Raw genomic sequence first — 20,480 nt, 5'->3', positions numbered from 1 at the left:
TGCATTCTTACAGTGGAATGATGCACAGAAGCTGTTTCAGCAACGCCACAACTGGTAGAATCTCAGGAACATACCATTTAAATATGAAAGGCACACAAGAATACAATAGGATTCCATTATATGACGTTTAAAGCTATTAAAAACAAATGATACATTGGTTTGCTATACATAGATATAAAAATAAAGAAAAACCAAGAATGATAATATTCAGCAGAATTACTTTGAAGGGCAAGCAACTAAACTCGGAGCAGGAGAGCACACACAGAGGACTTACCATGTGGTGATACTGCTCCTTTTCTTGTACTAGGTTGTTCATTGGTAGTGGCTTTATCATTATTCATATACCGCCTATATGTTTTATAAATATCTTTCTGTCAATTCAATATTTAATGAAAAAATTAAAATCTGTCAGGTACAGTTCTTACATTAGCAGTTCCATGGATATACAGTGACCCTGACCTCCTTCCTGCTCCCCAGCACTTAATGACTCTGAGACTCTGCCTCGTACTTGCCTCAATGTGACAGTCTCATGATACTTCTTTAAAATCACACCTTTCCCCACCCAGCCCCAGACAGACCTAGTGAAACAGGATATGTGTAGTAGCAGGCCTCGGATGATGGGAGTTTGAGGGAAGGGGTTCGCTGCGATCAGCGCTGGGGTTGTCCAGCCTACAGATGCCAGAAAAACTGACCTTTGAGTCCTGGCGTTACAGAGACTTTGTCAGAAAGAATTGTTGCTGCGAATCATCAGATAGCCAGGAGGAAAGGAGTAGACTTCTTCTCTCTCAAAGGAAATTGTAAAATTGAGATTGTATTTAGCATTAATTCACAGATAATCCATAGAAGTTATGCCGTATTGATTTTACCTTTTCGTTTGTATTGATTTTACCTTTTTGTTTCTATAACTCCTGGTTCTATCTGATGATCTGTTAGCATTTTTGCAACCCCATGAGTCACTTTGTATATGCACACACCCTATTTTCCCAGATTGAATTTGCTGTATAATTATAGATTTATTAAAATAACTGTATAACATGTGCCACTTTGGTCCCTGTAGTTGTTCTCTTCTGCAGATTATAAACTCGGGGAAATACAAATCTCTGTGTCCCTTCCCACAGTTCTGCTGGCATCAGAATAAGAGCTTCCTTGTTTCCTTGGCAAGTAAACTGAAACACAAGGAAGGCTGCCAATCTGAAATTGCAGTGTGACATTTGAATTACAGAGGTCTGCTTTGGTCTGTTGACTGTTCAGTTCTGGATCTCAGTGGGAAAAATAGGGATCTTTAGTTCCCTCTTCATATAGAATATATTTATCAGGGACTTAAAGACAGTGGCATTTATATATTAGTGAGTAGGTAGCATTTGTTAGGAGGAATTGAATTAGGAGTATTGAGTCATGGAAAAATATAGTTTACACTCCCAAGAAGCTCGCTATTTTGTTTTGCTCGCTATTTTGCTTTGGAAACAATAAATATATATGGTAAAGAATTTAAAGCACTTTCAAGGCAACCTGTCAAAGGGCAGATAACCATAGTGTAAAAGAATCATCACAGTGAAGGATATACAAAATAAAAGTATGAATTTAGAATTGTTTGTTTAAAAATATTGTATTTGCAAGAAGTTTTTTGTTGTTTTGGTTTGTTTTCTGTAACTTAGAAGTTGGGTCAATATTGGATATGTTCAAGAAATAAAAAGACCAGTTTGCCTGCAGGCAGAGTATGTGGAAAGGATTACAAGTTGGACCATCTTTGAAAAGGTAAATTGAACAATATTTTAGGGACTTAAAAAATCAGCTGAATTTCTAGACTTTTTTCGCCATTAACTAATAACTGGGAAACAATTCCCCATGAGACTTTCACACTTCTGAGGCACTGACTGCCCTTTGTTCTGGACTATCCAGTGTTTGTGTGGTGAAGAGTCTTGGAAGGTACAGACAGTCCTCTCCCCTGGAGCAAGGGTGGTAACATTGCCTGTTATAAAAGGTGCAGGTTACCTAAACTTAGGGTTCCTCTCCACACATGCCTGCTTGTGCAGTTATCATCCGGCCTTCTTCTTGGCATTCTTTGGAAATTGGGGTTTGAGGAATCAGCACAAAAATATGATAGTCTGTGTCAACTAGTACAAACATAAGGAATAGGGAAGTTTCTGGGTTAGAGGAACATTCTGACCTTGCTTGGACCACAGTCATAGAGAAACACACTGAACACCTGGCTTGAAAGGAAGGGCTTTTCAATTGTCACACTCAGGAGCCTGGGAAATCTTTAGAGCCTAGTGAGTTCAGTGTGGAGGGAATGGAGCAAGGCATATTATGCTAATTAAGGAGAAATAGCAACACTTCGGCTGTCTTTTGACTCAACCCCTCCTGCAGTTTATTATGCCAGCTGTAGTCATTTGGACCGTAAAAGGACTCAAAGTATTTTGTGGCGCGTCTTAGTTGCTACAAAGGAATGTCAACATTGGCCCTGTCAGGGAGAGATCTTTGAGACAGACAAAGTCCTGTGGGAAACCATCCATGAGTATTTGGATCCTAACCGGTATATAGTGCGGATGAAAGTAACCTGCTGGAGAATGAGAGAGTGTCCTACAACAATCTAGCTAAATTCTGACAGTCAGCCTTACCACGTTGGAAAACTTCCCCATTCCTTATGTTCTAACTAAATCCAACTTAGTATTGGAACCCAGGTTCAGATAGCCTCCATAACAGTTGCTGCTAAGCTGTGACTGCTGGGTCAAAGACTCTCCAAAGCTAACTAGGTCATATCAGTAATGGTATATAGCACTTTATATGGCGCTTTAGGTGGTAGACACTGGAAGTTTGGTTAAACTTCCATGAGAAATGACCACACCACTCAAAACTGAAAATAAATGCGATTTATTAGTGGCACAAAGCTGCCCTCTGCCTCTATGCCCCTTGATGACCTCCCTTCTCTAACGCGAACTCAGCTGCTGCAAGGAGGAAGGTGACCAGGGGTCAGGCTAAGATCTTTTCTGTCCTCCAGAGAGACTGAATGCTATATAAACCCCTTGAGTATGCTGGGAAACTTTGGGAGGGGAGGCACTCAACTTCATGGTTCTGTGGATACTGGCTCACACATCACCACCTAACTCATCCCATCGTGAGAAAGGATGACCAAATACAACTGATGTGGTTTGGGCCTGCCCACAGTGGGAAGGGAAGCAAAATGGTCTTGTGGATGGAACCCTTAAGGCAGATGCAACATATTTTTATGGCTTCCACTGCTACATGTATAATGGAACTGATGTGTTATATATACACCTGCCCTTCTTTGTCCCATCAGTGCCCGTGGAGATTCTCCCATTCAGGGATTGCCACATGGAGAACACTAATAGTAGCACATGTAGGTCAGTCACTCTCCCTATTTTCTCCCGAATGGTCCAACAGGAACAATATAGAATTCCGGGCAAAGAAAGAGCAATCACAGCTTATTTAAACATGTATTGGCTGCCAGACGACTCAGCCATTTCCCAACATAACACTGCATGTCTGATGCAGCAACCAAAAAAAAGAAGGGAAAAAAAAAAAAGCAGCTATTAACCTTCTTCTAAGCTCTTGTGGGAACTGAAACTGCATGTCTGACCCATGGAGGCCTTGTGACCCTCTGGTCTAATATTTTCAGTTTGAGATAGATCAGCTTGAACACCTGACCAATAAGGTCGGAAAGGCCCAACAAACCTTGCTTGTCAAATGGAAATGATAGATTCAAGAAAGCTACCAACTTGGCCCAGAAGTATCTTAGATTTACATGAACAAGCAGTTTTCCGTTTTGTAGAAACATGGACTCTAGCTCATTGAGGCCTTCAGTTCCTAGAGGTTTCTTGAAATGCATGGGCTTGGTTCACTAAGGGTTCAGCTAAGCTGTCTGTCTACTAGCCTGTCCAGCCTCAGCACTAGCTGTGCAGATCCCAAAATGGACATGGTCACTTTGCTCAATGGGCATAATACAAGGCCCTTCTTAAAGCTCTGCCCAGTACTTCCCTTGATGAACTTTGTTATATATATATATGTATATTTCTTTTTTTTTAACTGACTTTCGAGCTATTGTCAATGATCTGATTAGTCTGTCACTTGGAAAATTACAGACTAACAGGTTAAGTTTGGGATGGCAAATCATGGAAACAAATTGTGGCAATTGATCAGACTCTTTGAGTTGCTCACATAGTTTCATCACAAGGGCAGTCATAAGAGTCCTTATTTTTTTAAATAAACACTCTCATTATATCATGTAACCCTTAGATGAGTCTAGAGATCCTTCTATAATGAGACTGTTCTTGGTTACTTTGGGCTGCTTCCCTGAGTGATAGCTGACTTATTTTTTATATGTATCGTGCAGGCAATTATTCTAGGGTTGGACTCATTTAATTAGATAAGGTGGTACAAAATGTCTTCCTAACTTTAGGTGATGTGATCTGGGACACTACCCGAGTCCTGGAAGGCATTCAGTCAATCTCAACTTGCTGGTCAGTGTTGTTATAGATGATAGAATCCTAGACTTTTCTTCTTGTGGGCCAACACCAAGTCTGTACAATCACTGATACATCCTGCTATATCTGGACTAATACCTTAGGCCAAGTGAAATAAATAAAGAAGCTTAAGGATAAAGCCACCTTAGTTTCTAAGGTAGCTGCCAGTGGTGTATAGGTCTTATTTAGCCAGCAGGGTCTGAAAGCTTGGGGAATATGTTTGATCTCAGTTACTGTACACTGGACTCATTCTGCTGCTTGGAGTTCATTTAATAGTAGTCTTAATTATATGAAATAGACTGAATGGGTTTAGTCCCAGCCACTTTGGGTCACACTGATCAGTGTAGCTGAGAGAGAATCAGACCAATGAGAAAATTCATCAGAAGCCAAGATGGTATAGAAACAAGGGTAGATATCGTTGGAAGACAATTCCCCTGTGGGTCTCTGACTTCTCTGTGTGTCTTGTGAGCAGAAGCACTGATAGACTGTCTTTCAGATTACCTTTCTAGTGATATTTATATAGTGAACAGCCTTGGAATAGAGTGTCTCTCTTTAGGACACATGAAAGACTTACTTATTACACATTATGAAAAATGTATATATGTATTCTCTAAGTTCAGAATTCTTCTTTGGGGGGTTATATTTCATTTTTCTCCAGTAAATGTAATTATAGTTAGAAACTTAATTATTTTGGGGCGCCTGGGTGGCTCAGTCGGTTAAGCATCTGACTTCAGCTCAAGTCATGATCTCACAGTTTATGAGTTCGAGCCCCGTGTCAGGCTCTGTGCTAACAGCTCAGAGCCTGGAGCCTGTTTCAGATTCTGTGTCTTCCTTTCTCTCTGCCCCTTCCCTGCTCTCTCCATCTCTCTCTCAAAAATAAATAAACAATAAAAAAACTTAGTTATTTTAAGAGAATTTCTTCCAAGAAAGAAAGAAAATGAAAGTCTTTTTAAAAAATATTTGGTATTTGAATACTCATCAACAAATTCAATAGAGTAAAATCATTGAAGTGGGAAAGAGTTTGAGATGGATAGAATTAGGATATTCCTAGAAAGAAAAACTTGAAAAACTGGTTGAAAACTGCCTAAATGATGGAATATTTCAAATTGTAGTACATGTAACTGCTACTCCTCAGCTCTTTTTTTGTTTGTTTGTTTAAATTGAAGTGTAGTTGACACACAATGTTACATTAGTTTCAAGTGTAGAACACAGTGATTTGACAAGTTTATACATACTGCTATGCTCACCACAAGTATGGCTACCATCTGCCACTATACAATGCTATTACAGTACCATTGACTATATTCCTTATGTTATACCTTTCATCCCTGTGACATTCATTCCATGACTGGAAACCTGTATTTTCTACTCCCCTTTACCTATTTTGCCCATCTCCCTACTCCCTCCCCTTTGGCAACCATCAGTTTGTTATTTGTATTTATGGGTCTGTGCCTGCTTATTGTTTGTCTGTTTATTAGTTTTATTTCTTATATTCCATATATAAGTGAAATCATATGTTGTTTGTCTTTCTTTGACTGATTTCACTTAGCATAATACCCTCTTGGTCCATTCATGTTGTCCCAAATGGCAAGATCTCATTCTTTTCAATGAATGAGTAATATTTCTCTCTCTCTTTCTCTCTCTCTCTCTCTCTGTGTATGTATATATATATATATACACATATACACATACATATATATGTACACACATATACATGTCCACATTCTTTATCCACTCATCTATCAGTGGACACTTGGGTTGCTTCCATATCTTGAGTATTATAAATTATGCTGCAGTAAACATAGGGGTGGATATATCATTTTGAGTTAGTGTTTTTGTATTTTTTTGGGTAAATACCCAATAGTGGAATTTTTATTTTTAATTTTTTGAGGAACCTCCATACCTAGGTTCTGAATTCTTAACAAAGATTTTAGTTCACCCTCTGCTTCATTTTTAGACCATGTTCTGGAAGTACCCTGGGTTTGAACTTTGGAAACTATTTCTTATTTTTAGAATCAAGATGCTCAAAACCATCAAAGTCTTAGTTCATTTCTGTTTAATGGTTCTCTCAATTTCTCTCTTTGGTCACATTTTACGATAAGCAGCAAGGAGAAATCAAGCAGCGCCCTCAACACTTGTTTGGAAATCTACTTAGCTAGATCACGCCGTTCACTAGGGACATTTCTTCCTTCCTCCTTATAGAAGGTGATAATGTTGCTAAGCTTTCTGCCACTACACAAGAACCCCTCCCCACCTCCATCCCTCCAGATTTCCACTTACAGTGTGTTCCAGGCAATGTAGGTTTGTTTTAAAATACTCTCCAGAATCCTCCTAGCCCTCCGTCCCTGCCTGTTTCCAAAGCCATTTCCTCATTTTTCTGCATTTGTTATGGCAGTACCCCCTTTCTGTTGCTGTATAGCAAATTGCCACCAAAACTCAGCAACTGAGAATAGGAAATATTTATTTATTACAGTCTCTTTGGGTCCATTTAACTGAGTGCCTCTGACTCAAGATCTGTCCCACGGCTGCAAAGGTGTCGGTCAGAGCTGCAGTCCTCTCCGTCCTCCACTGGAGGAAGATCTGCTTCCGGGTCCACTTGCAGCTGTTGGCAGAACACAGGAGATGCAGTTCCAAGCTCCCTCGAGTGACCACTGGCACACCTCAGGCCCTTGCTGGCTGCTGGCCCAAAACCTCAGTTCCCTATGACGTAGGCGTCTCCATAGAGCCACATAAAACCTGGCAGCTCATTTCTCAAGAGCGAGAGGACGAAAGAGACGCAAGTCATAGTCTTTTCGTAAACCAATCTCAGAACAGACATCCCATCCCTTTTGTTGTTTCTGGATTTTAGAAGCCAGTCACTAGGTCCAGCCGATGTCCAAGGGAGAAAGGATTATAGAAGAGCATGATTACCCAGGAACAAGAATCCTTAGGGATCAAAGTAGAGCCTGCTATAGTGGAGAATAGAGGCCCTGCTTTTCAGGAGTATACTGTCTACAAGGAAGGAGGAGAGAAAAAATAAAACTAAAGGAGGCATTAAAATACTGTAAAATCAAATGCTAATTTATAAACTGTCTACCACAATTGCCAGGAAATTTTAAGAAGGGAAAATATGAGGTTGAGTCGTTACCAAAACATTATAGGCAGATCTTAAATTTGTCTAGTCAGAATTATAGGAAAAATAATTTGTCAGCAAATTATCTGAGGAGCTGAGTCTATGGAAGGCCATAGCCATAACTTAGATGTTAGATGCTTCTTGCTTAAGAAACATTCTAGACAGTAGAATGAAGTGAGATATCAGAAAATATTCTGAGAACAAAGACTGACAAGAAAAATTTGAATGACTTGAGAAATGAGAGGAGTAGTGAATATGTATCGTGGGCCAGGTATCATGGTGGATGTTTACATACTTTATTTCTTTGAATCCTCTCTATATCCTATGAGCTTGGTATCTTTTGGGCCATTTTATAGAAGAGGTGAGCCCAAAAGATAGAAGCTAAATGACTTGCTGGCTACTGCACAACTGTGAAATTGTTTTTTCTCTTTTGGGACCCTGGTCTCACCAACCTCAGAGCCTATGCTTTTTTTGCTGTCATTATCCTGGAGAAGCCAGGGATGGTGAAAATGATCATAATCATAAAGTCATGTTGTCTTTTAGCAAATTCTTGGCACTGTGATTAATACTTTGAAGGTATTGCTACTGGAAATTCTTCCAACAACCTTATGAAGAAGATACTGTTATTACCATTTTACAGATGAGCAAAGAGACCAAGTGGCCTAACATTACAAAACTAGGACACTGTCACAGAAGTCAACGGACAGAAAATGGAAAGAGAGATGCCTTTGCAGAGAAGGAGGTACTTTTGCTGAAAGCCATCTGGGTGGCTGGCACAGATTTAGGAATTTTAAACATTAAAGTGTTAGTTTGAGGTCTTTCTCCTCCAGAGAAAAACCAACTCTCTTCTATTCTCTAGCAGAACTGAGTCTGAAAATATATATAACCAAATTCAGATCCAGTAAACAAATTCCAACAGAAACTGCATAATCAAGGCTATTTTTATGATGAGCACCATTTAGTTTCCCGGAATTTACCAGAGCAAACATGGCTAGAGCAAAAATTACTGCTGATGGTTGAACCTGACAACAAGAGAAAATCCCCAAAAGTGTCATTGAGGCCTGAGCTGCAGCTGGGCTCCACCATATTTCTTACTTGAAAGCTGAGAATTAACAGGAAAATCAGGGCTCTGCTGTGCTGTGCAGATGCAGCTAAAACTATTAATTTATTCAGCAAACATTTGTTTAGTGCCTACTATATGCCAAGCGGTGTGCTAGCCACACGGAGATTATGAGAATAAATCATACCTGGTGCTCTCAAGGAGCTTACAGCTGACAGCGGATAATAGGAGGAGGCAGATATAAAAAAGGCCCAAGTTTTATGAGTGATGCAAGAGTCTTAAAGTAGCAGCTTCATAGGACGAGTGAAGTAAATGGTCTTCATCTTGTCCCTGGAGAGGAGGAGGAAGCATAAGTGAGCAGAACAGGGGCCTGGAAGTTTTCTTGGTCTTGGGTAGAACCTGATGCCTCCTCCAAAACTGCGACTAAGAGAAGAGGAGCAGGTTTAGGAGAAAGAAAAGCTTTACTTCAGAAATAGCCAATTTGCTCATAGAAGATTCATGTGACACAGTAGCAGGGTCTTCCAGGATATTATATTTATGAGACCAAAACAGCAAAGGTCTGGTTATAAGATGCAGACTTGGAGAAGCTTTAGTATATGTTGCGCTGTAGGATTAGCACCATGACTGGCAGCTGTTGCTTGTTTTGGGCACCTACCATGTGCCACACCTTGTACTGAACACCATCTAACTGAACTTCCCAACAACTTTGTTACACTAAGGAGATGTTTTTATCCTCACTTTACAGATGAGGACATTGAAACTTAGATCGGGAAGCTAACATTACCAGCATCGTACAGCCAGGATTCGAATCCATGCCTAAGTGACTTCAGAGTCCAGAGTGTTTAGTTGGTCTCCACTTAACCAACTCACCAATATAAGAAATCATGCCCCTTCCCTCTGTAAAACCTAAAAGGAGGTCTACAGCCCTCCTGAGTGTTCAAAGCTCGAGAATGTCTACGTGCTTTTGTTCCCAGCAGTCAAAAGTTAGATACTTAATAAGAGGCAGAACCTGTCAGCTAGCTGTCCTTATTGCTGTTTTAATAAAATAAGTGCTCTGATATGATAAGACTATAACGGAAGTTGTCTATGAATATGAGATGAAGTGCTTCGGGAAGAGACAATAAAGATAGGTAGCTCAAGAAAACCAGATGTGAGAAGGAAACATAAAAGAGACAGACCATAAACATCTGAGGAATTTTGCATTCGTTTCACTTTGGAAGTTATCTTTTCCATCCATTTTAAGACACTTCAGCAATTCTATAGATTGTATGTTGTGGTTCTGGTTTGTATAAGAAACAGCGCATGAAACATCAGTCAGCAGACCCATAAGCCAAACCCTTCGAAGGATACTTCTGTGCACTTGCCCGGGGTGAGCATGTAATCAGGAAAGCAGTGGACAAGAGGTTTGGTGCTCACTAGAGGCAGGTGCAAGTCTTCAAAGTGAATTGGATGAAAATGTTCAGAGATGTGGAAGGTGAATCTCAACACACTATTATGCACCAGCATTTTTGGGGAAATACGAAAGAAACGTATTCCCATTTTTTATCCTATGAAGCTTTACTTTATTTGTAAACTGTAAGCAGCATAGAAGAAAGAGCATGGGCTTCGGGATGTGTTAGATGTGGCATCAGCAACAAATTGTCTATCATTGGGTATAGTCTTGTGTCTCAGTTTCCTCTAATTACAGTGACGTAGTAAACCTATATCACACATTTTTTAAGGAATGTAGTGTTGAGCACTCAGTAAGTTACAAAAGAATTTTTATTCATTTTTTTGTGCCTTTGGGAGGGTGACAAGAAAGTATAAGAATCAGGGGCACCTGGATGGCTCAGTTGGTCCCACTCGGTTTTGGCTCAGGTCATGATCTCACTGTTTTTGAGCAAGCCCCACATTGGGCTCTATGTTGACAGTGCAGAGCCTGCTTGGAATTTTCTCTCTCTCCCCCTCTCTGTCCCTCCCCTGTTCATGCTCTCTAACCCTCTCAAAAAAAAAAAAAAAAAAAAAACACTTAACAAAAAAGAAAACATAAGAAATTAATCAAGAAGGTAGATGAGGATTTGTGAAAAGGAACTCTTACTATCTCTGTCAGTTATTGCATTTCTTTTAAAGTGGATTTTCAGGTTGGGACAAAGGACTTTCAGGAGTCTCTGTTTACTTGAACTGGCCAGAAATAAGGAGGAGATGGATTTCAATGGAAGTACTTTCTTGTAGCATGTTTTTTTTTTTTTTATGCCATATTTTCCATCTTCCTCTGTAAATGGCAGATTCAATCCAATCTAATTTTGAGGTTTATGAAATTCTACTAAACTATCATTGCTGTAATTTATTTTCAGATTAACTGTAAAAGTATTTTCCATTTTCAGTAAAGATCAAAGAATCGGAACACATTATTCTTAGTCTACTAAATGGAACTTTTTAACTTTTAGAAGATTATGAGGTTCTGTAGTAAATGCATCCTTTATTATAAACTCTATTTATGTTAAGAATGGTAAATGATTATCAAGAGAGAATGGCAAGATATATTTTTAAGTTCTTATTTAAATTCCAGTTAGTTAACATACAGTGTACACCCAGGTGGCCCCTTAAATCCCCACCACCTATTTAACCCATCCCCTTACCTACGTCCCCTCTGCTGACCACCAGTTTGTTCTCTGTAGTTAAGAGTCTATTTCTTGGTTGGCCTTTTTCCTTCTCTCATTTTTTTTCTCCCTTTGGTCATTTGTTTTGTCTAGTTAAATTCCACATGGCAGCATTGTTTTAAACCTTCTATCCAGAGCCTCTAATAAGTAATAGACACTAAAAAAACCCTCTCTTGACCCTAGGATGCTTATAAGACTAATTAGAAAGAGAAAATATTAGTAAATGGCAAGATAAAAGATAAAAAGAATTCCAGCTGGAGCACCTGTATGTTTCAGTCGGTTAAGCATCAGATTTCGGCTTAGGTCATGATCGCGTAGTTCATGGGTTCAAGTCCTGCGTCGGGCTCTGTGGTGACAGCTCAGAGCCTGGAGCCTGCTCCAGATTCTGTGTCTCCCTCCCTCTCTCTCTATCTGCCCCTCCCCTGCTTGTGCTCTGCCTCTCTCTCCCTCAAAAGTAAAAACACATTAAAATTTTTTTTAATTAAAAACAGAATTTCAGCAGAATTGCAGATAATTTGGATATTAAGGAGAGGAGGTGGGCAAGGTAAAAAAAAAAACGAGTCAAGGGGAAGAATTCTCTTAATAACTTATATTTATGAAGGTAATTTTGATAATTAAAATGGATGTCAAAGCCAGAACTATACTTAGAGATAAGAATTACATATATTGTATATACCCTATTCCTGTTATTCACTGTAAGAAGTATTAAAAAAAATAAATAGAATACTGCCTTCTTAACAAATGGCTTCACAGGGTTGGTTTGGTTTTTTCTTTTATATTATTGAAAACCTCCTTAGGAGGCTATAGGTATTACCAAGCAAATGCATTTGTCATTCTTGGATATATTCTTTTAAAACTATTTGTTGAGATCCTATTATATGTCAGGCCCCTTCTAGGCACATGTTTATATTATTTTCCTTACATGTAGTGAAGAAGTGTCTTTTTTCAAGCTGGCAAAAGGAAATCAAATTATTCATTTCAACTTTATGTTTATAATATGCCACATTGTCATCAGATTTTAAATTTAGCTTAAGATTTTATTGAGTCATTCAGAAAGTCCATCAAATAGATGATGTAGAAGTGAATCTTATATACCTGGTTTAGGCCTTTGTTTTTTCTTAATATTTATTTTATTTTTGAGAGAGAGAGCGTGCAAACATGCACGGGGGAGAGGCAGAGAGACTGAGGGACAGAGGATTCGAAGTGGGCTCTATACGGACAGCAGCGAGCCCAATGTGGGGCTTGAACTCATGAGCTGTGAGATCATGAAATCATGACCTGAGCTGAAGTCAGATATTCAACCGACCAGGCACGCCGGTTTAGGCCTTTATAATAAAGGCATGGCTTTGCTGCCAGTTGTAATTAGGTTTGAAAACAAGCACCCAGTCTATATCTCTAAACCAAAACTTTCACCAAGATGTCAAAATTGTGTACTTACCAGCCTTCCTACACTTCTATTAACCAACATTATTAGGATTTACAAAGTACCTATTAGTTCTAAAAACATATCTAAATAGGAGATGAGTTAATTTACAGAATATCACAGAAAGTCATACCAAATCTGGAATCAGGTTCCTTTTAAGATTTATAGGATTTAGGGACACGTGGGTGGCTTAGTTGGTTGAGTGTCATAAGCTCAGGTTGTGATCTCATGGTTTTTGAGTTCAAGCCCCACGTCGGGCTCTGTGCTCAGGCTCAGAGCCTGGAGCCTGCTTCAGATTCTGTCTCCCTTTCTGTCTGCCCCTCCCCAACTCGTGCTCTGTCTCTCAGTCTCTCAAAAATAAATAAATGTTTAAAATTTTTAAAAATTTTATTTTTATTTAAAAATTTAAAAAAATTAAAAATTTCAAAAAAAAAAAAAAAAAAAAGATGTATAGGATTTAATCATACCAGTAAGTGGAAGTTACCTGGAATGCCAGCCCCAGTGCTCAGCTACCTTCTCCTGCCAGTGCCAGAAAGATACTTGAAAAGGTGTTTATGATTTACACAGTTTCAGACTGGTTTCTAAAGAGTCCTCGGGTTCTGTGTGGCGAGGCACACTTTCATACTGAGATACACTGAGTTTACTTTGCTGTGCAAATGCCACCGAAGTCGAGGTGGTCACAGCCTCTATGTGGAGAAGTAGCGTCTAAAGGTTGCTGAGGCACTTTGTTCACCCTAGTGAATGTTCCTCAGATTCCTTAATGGGAATCGTACCTACTTCTGGGTCCCCGAATTTAAAACAAGTGTGGAGAGGAGCCTGGGTGGCCCAGTCAGTTAAGTCTTCTACTCATGATATCAGCTCAACTCATGATCTCGTGATTGGTGGGACTGAGCCCCGAGTGGGGCTCTGCACTGACGGGGGGAGCCTACTTAAGATTCCCTCTCTTTCTGCTACTCCTTCTCTCTCCTTCTCTCTCCCCACCTCCAGTATAAAAAAATAAACATTTTTTTAAAAAGTGTGGAGGACTAGGAGAGAAGTCTGAATGTATAGGTGCCAAGACAAGTGCAGAGAATGAGACCTATGAGGAAGCCAGTTCTTTTACTTGAAAAGGAGGAGTCAGAATGACAATTTAATAATCTTTCAGACATTAGGAATTATTACATTGAAGTTAATGACCAGAGTTTCTTCACGTGCAAACAGTAAAAGAAAGAGACTTTCAGCTTAGCAAGAAGAATATAGTAAAGATCCAAAAAAAAAAAAGCAGCAATCAGATGCTTAGCCTATTTAATCAAAGGAATAGATCACTCCACACACTTTATGAAAGTGTTTTCATAGGCAGTATGAATTCCTGTCTGTTTAGTGTATTCAATATAATACTACCTGAAAGAACAGGTGCAAATTAAATGAACTTTGTTTTTTGACCCTGTGACTCAGTGATTTATCTTTAAATTATATCATAAGGTATAGATTTCAAGCAATTATTTTGAATTAGAGTTTCATAGCCCAGTGCTGCCAGGAGAGAAGCTACTCTCTAATGATGTTAAGGGAGCTAGTCGTGTGGAGCCACATTTATTCCGGGAGTCATGAACTCACATACCTACAGGGGTCTGCTAGTACCACGGAGTGAAGCTAACAGCATGGAAGAGCACAGAGAAGTAAAAGATGTAGTGTATTTGAAGGTGTGGGACCCAACCAAAGGAGGCAGCCACTGCTGACCGGCCAGTTGTTTTCATGTTGCAACATGCCTGTTTTGCTAGATTTTTGGCTTTCTCCAGGAAAACTAGAAATCTAGAATCTCATGTCACTCTTTTATTTAGCATTGACAGAATACTAAGATTCATCAAAATACCATGCAGGCAAAGCAGTACACGTCTGTGGGCTGTACGTTAGAAACCTCTGGCTTTCCTTTCGGTCACTTGCCAACCAACACATTGGTTAGCAAACAAAACAGAGCTGATTGAACTCTAAACCTTAGGAGAATTCATCTAAATCTCTGTAAGGCTTAATTAAGGTCCTTTCCAGTTCTGTGATTCTTTTGATCCTCCCTTCCTTCTTCCCTTTCTCTGTAATGGGTGACTTATCCACATAGTGGTGGGAATTTAAAGGACCTACTTATTTCCTTAGCAATAGAATTTTATTTCGTAAAACTGTCAGATGTTTAGACTGGAAACTTTTGTTGCTATACTAAAGATGCTACTGATGCTATTACATTTTTAGGAGTGCACTTACGTATGGCATAGACATGTCACTTTGGATCTTTGAACTAACATTTGTTTCTAACATTGGCTGCATGAGGCATGCTTGACTTAAAAGCCCATTTACACTTCACCATTTGGTGACATATTTTATTCCCCTGTTATAAAATATTTTCAAATAACCCACCTGGAGTAATGACGCCTGGATTTCTGAAATCCCCTTCCTTTCAGACAGGAGAATATGCCACAGATGAAGAGGAGGATGAGGTAGGACCTGTTCTGCCTGGCAGCGACATGGCCATTGAAGTCTTTGAGCTGCCTGAGAATGAGGACATGTTTTCCCCATCAGACCTGGACACAAGCAAGCTCAGTCACAAGTTCAAAGAGGTAAGCTGCTGATCTGCAAACCATTTTTTATACATGTCCATTTCATTATTAAGTTTACATTTTGTTTCAAAAATGTGTTGAGAATCCGTTTTCAAAAGAAAACTTTTTGATAACACATTGTCTTCAATCTCATTGAATTTCAAGGTAAAATTTAAGTAGATCTCATTCCACAGTCCTTAATTTTTAAATGCTTATTATTTGCCGTAGCGATAGCTTACAGCTTGTCTGTTCCATATTTTCAAGCTGCAGCTTAAATGTCTGGTTTTCATAAGTACAGGTTATAATTTTTCAGTTTTATAGAATTTGGGGGACGTGATGATAAGCTTTCCCCTAAGGAAGTGATTTCTAAGAAAGTTTTTTTTCTTTTATTAAAATAGACAAGGTCCCAAAAGGAATCAGACAACATACCTAAGGAGTTTAACTGAAGAAATTAAAGTTTAATGAATGGACCTTGAACAGAATTAATCGAACTATCCAGGGACAGTGAAGTGCACAGGGACTGGTAACAGTAGGAACTTGTTCTAACTTCCTCCCAAAAGAAGGCTTTAATGGGTAAAGAGGAAAAGAGATCCTCCTCCCCTTCCCCTCCACCCCACCCCCCACCCCCCACCAAGGCCACCTCTATAAGATGCAGCTACTGCTAAAAATTACGTCCTGGGGTTAAGGGTGGATGATATACACTCAGCCCCTTCTCTCCTCCTGCCGTTGCCTCCTATTGGCCAAACCCAGGCAGGAATCTGGAGGTCAGCCTCCTGAGGCCGGAGCTCTCGGAAAAGGGCCAAAAATGGACCCTGAAAGGGCAAATGCAGATAAGCACGTAAATTCTTCTTCCAAATTAACTACTCGGAACTCCAGCACGTAAAACAGAGACAGTGATGAATGGGTCCCCAAGCAGTTTATTCGTCGTTATTTTAGGGAACGTCCTCCATTATTGAAGGCAGGTATGTCATTATTTACAGCTTCCCCACAGTAACGGGAAGCACTGAGGCTTGAAAACCACTGTGGCGTGGTTTCGAGCCTGTTAGGGACTTGACCAATTTGGCAGAAACAGTTCTCCTGAACATGAAAAACAATGTTGATAATTGCAGGTTTATAATTTCTAATTTTATTTCTAATTTCTAATTTTCTTTCATTTATAACTTCTAATTTTTTCAAATATAATTTCTGACGTGTCAGCTAGATAGGTCTCTTTTTTATGTTCTGATGTTATACCTACCGTGTCTAATATATTGACTTACCTTTTTAATTCCTTATGATAAATGCATACTTGTGAGGTCAGTAACAAAGTGAATGTACTTTCAAAATGTAAATTTTGGGGGCACCTGGGTGGCTCATTGGGTTAAGCATCAGACTTTGACTCCGGTCATAATCTCGTGGTTGCCCCATGTCGGGCTCTGTGCTGACAGCTCAGAGCCCGGAGCCTGCTTCAGATTCTGTGTCTCCCTCTCTCTCTGCCCCTCCCCCACTTGGGCTCTGTCCGTCTCTCAAAAATAAAAAAGTTAAATATTAAAAAAAATTTTAAATAAAAATAAAATGTATATTTTTGTTTTTAAAAAAAAGCCCTTAAAGGCAAACCATGAGAGACTCTTGAATGCTGACAAAAACTGAGGACTGATGGATGTAGGGGGGCGGGGGGGATGGGCATGGAGGAGGGAACTCGTGGGGATGAGCACTGGGTGTTATGTGGAAACTAATTTGACAATAAACTGTTTGTAAAAAAAATAAAAAATAAAAAAGCCCCTAAGTCTATTACAGAATTTTAGAAAATGCATATTTGTATAAATACCAAAAAAATCATTCATGATCCCAGATTTGTGGTATTTATGATTATACAGTATATACTGTATTAAATTCCTATTCTTGATACTTATAATTGCATTATTAGGATTTTCCCATGTCGTCAAATATTCATCCATAAATGATGTTTATTCACTACATGGATCTCTTATTGATCTACTTAATTTTTGTCTTGTAACATTTCCTTTGCTTGGGGTTTAAAAATATTATTATTAAAAGTTACACTGCAGTAAGTATTTGTGTACTTTTCCTTAGGATAATTTCTCACAGTGGAATTATTCGATCAAAGAATATCAGTATTTTGGGGACTTGTGGTACTTAATACCAAGTTGCCACCAGAATGGCTTTTCTCAGTGACACAGAAATTTATTTATGCCAGCCAGGATGTTGAGAGTGCACATTTCTCTTCCACCTATTATTATTTGTCAGGTTGAACCATTTCCATTTGTATAGTACACAGAGTCCTTGAGGCAAAATATATGGGTTTTCCAGATGATTTATGACTATTCCTAGTTCTAAATCAGATATAAACATCTTGGTGACAAATGAAGTACACTATTCTATAATGATCACAAAACTCCTTTACAGTAGGAATAGCAATGCCTATCTTAGGGCCAATTCTTATAAAGGCCTTCTAAATTAACTGATATCTTCAAACCAAAGAGCAATGCAGAAAAATAAAATTCTTCTGGAAGTGGCTGCATGGGAGGAAGAGATAATCTAGGGACCTGTTTCTCTGCAGTTCCGATTTGGCCCGAGAATACAGATTACCTAGAAGTGTAGAAGGACCACTTGTTCTTTAAAAAAAAAAATCTTCTTGAATGTTATAACTCTCAATCCAGCTTTGAGGCAGTGAAATCAAGGTAGTATATCTGGGCAAAAGCCTATAATATAGTTTACCCGTGTTGCCAGTTGAGTACAGCCCTACTCTTTGGTAGCTAATTGAGCTGGAAGTTGGGTCCACATTCTTTAATGGAAGCTGAAGAGTATAAAAAACAGAAAGAGTATATGGAAGTCAAGGAGTCAATGCTCTGTAAATATTGTTTGAGTTGTGTACACCATTGTGCAGACATCGGCATGATCTAGACCTAGCGGTTGGCGAACTATGACCTATTGGCCAAATCTAGCCCACTGCCTTGTGTTGTAAATTAAGTTTTATTCAACACTGCCATGGACATCTATTTATTTATTGTTTGTGGCTGCTTTCATTGCTGTAATAGCCAAGCTAAGTAATTGCACAGAGACCATGTGGCCTGCAAATCCTAAATTATTTGCTATCTGACTTTTTACAGAAAATGATTGCTGCCTTTGGTGTAGTCCGCTGCATAATCTGGACCCATTCTGTGTAACACAGCTGATTTATTTTTAGCCTGAGTAACCAAATCTGTAGTTTTCTTTTAATTTTGGTTCTTAAGAATTGGAGGTTTGTCCTTACCTCAAGATTAAGCAAATACCGCATTGTTTCACTTTTCATTCTCATATTTTTTGTCATATATTTAACAGATTCATATATTCATTTCTTTAGGAGATGGCCACTGGATATCAGCCATGTGGCATTCCATTTCAGCCTTAGTATCTTGTACACTGTCACTATCGTAGTTTTAAATTTCTTTGTGTGATTAACATAAATGCCCAAACATTCAAGGCACTAGGTATTTTTCACAAGATTACGTACAAATGGGGTGGAGGTGGAGAGTCATGTGTATTGGAGTCTGTATGAAGTCTTCTATTACAGAGAGTTCTCTCAGTTGCATTAAATCAAAGAGAAGCACATGATGTCCTCTTTGAGCAAAATGTATTTGACTGACATTATCTCAATCAGTCCTACTTTTGGCCAATTTCTTATCTTCCTACCAGCCTCTACGCTCCTCTGTTTCTGCTAACTCTTGTAGGTTTTCACATATTTCTTCACATATAGTAAGTGGTTAAATATTTGGTGAATCAATGGTATAAAGCATATACTGGAAGTTGTTGTATAATTCAAGACAGGTACCTAATTTAATTTCTCCAAGTAGTTGACAAGATAGCTGGCACTTTTATTAAACACTCATTTACGCATTTCCCTCTGCTTGGAAGGCCAGCATTATTATCTACAGAATTGGTGCCTTTACACTCTCAACTGCTTTTGGCTTTATAATCCATTCTGTTTTCTCATTCTTTGGTATAATGCTGTTAGAATATAGATTGAATATTGATGGAGTAAATCAGATTCATCTAACTCTTCAAAATTCCGGTAGTGTTCAGCCTATTCAAGAAAACATTTGAATCACTTTATTAATTCCCTTGGGAAAACTTCTTTGCATTTTTATTGTAATTACATTAAACTACTAAATTAACTTGCAGAGAGCTGGCATTTTTATCACAATGACTCTTTTAATCCAAGTTTATGTAATGTATCTGTTTAATTCAAGTCTTTTTTTTCCTGACCCTCTCTAACATTTTATCGGCCCCTCTGTTAGTTACACAAGCTATAAGTAACAGAAGATCTTAACTAGAGTGGATTAATCAAAAGCTGCCACAAAGGTTCTCTCTTAGTTTCAATATAAGTTAAGAAGTTTTCTCATTTTTTCTATTTTCAGAAATGACTTTTATAAGAGAGACTTAATGACTTGCATAAAACAGAAATTTCTGTTCCCTGGAAGTTTCTTATTATTCAGCTATAAAACCATCTGTGCCTTTGTGGAGGAAGATTTTAAAAACCTTTTATAATAGCCATTACTCTCTTCAAGTTTTCAAGTTTTTCTTGGGCTAGTTTTGGAATTTTGCATTTCTCAAGAATTTTATATATTTCCACTAGGCATTCGTATTTTCTAAACTTTTTATCATATACTTTTGAAGTACTGAAATCTTTACCATCTATAACTACTTATTCCTGTTTTATTCTTTTTATTTGAATACTTTTTCTTAGTTGTTTTATGTAGAATTTTTGTCTGTCTTGTTAGCCTTTACATTCCCAATTTTTTAATTAAAAATACTTATTTTGTTATTTCCTACTAATATCTTCTTTTTGCCCTTCTTTCTTGTTTTGATATTGATCAGTTGCAGTTAGTACATCTATTTTTGATAACTCTTGCATTCTGATAAATATATTTAAAGCTATACTTTTTCTAAATATTCATTTTTTACTTACATGTTCCAGTGTTTTTACATTTAGAATGCCATTGTCATTTAGATGTGATTTCTCTTTAACACTTTAATATTAAAGAGGGATTTCCTCTTTAACATAAAAATGATTTAGTGCTATATTTTACTTTCCAGACATACGTAGCTTTATTTTGTTCTAGGTTCTGCTTTTATCAAATTTCTGGTCAGAAAACATATCCTGCATGATAGCTACTTAAAATTTTCAAGACTTCTATTGTAGCTTAATTCATAAACTGTTTAAA

The 20,480-nt window shown here is 38.3% G+C and overlaps 1 protein-coding gene across 9 annotated transcripts in view; it reads left to right on the top strand.

Moving 5' to 3' along the window:
- The window catches only part of PPP1R9A (protein phosphatase 1 regulatory subunit 9A), a 321,771-nt gene that overhangs the window by 227,883 nt on the left and 73,408 nt on the right, over positions 1-20,480 (top strand). For all 9 annotated transcript variants that reach the window (XM_039236230.1, XM_039236233.1, XM_039236235.1 and 6 more), the window contains exon 7: positions 15,142-15,297. In XM_039236230.1, the coding sequence (XP_039092161.1) occupies positions 15,142-15,297 (156 nt within the window). The remainder of the gene's footprint in view (positions 1-15,141; positions 15,298-20,480) is intronic.

The sequence above is a fragment of the Hyaena hyaena genome, unplaced genomic scaffold (genome assembly GCF_003009895.1).
Source record: "Hyaena hyaena isolate Hyena2069 unplaced genomic scaffold, ASM300989v1 scaffold_109, whole genome shotgun sequence".
NCBI lineage: Eukaryota > Metazoa > Chordata > Mammalia > Carnivora > Hyaenidae > Hyaena > Hyaena hyaena.
The sequence above is the reverse complement of the archived record's forward strand: the minus strand, read 5'-3'. Positions and strand labels throughout refer to the sequence as shown.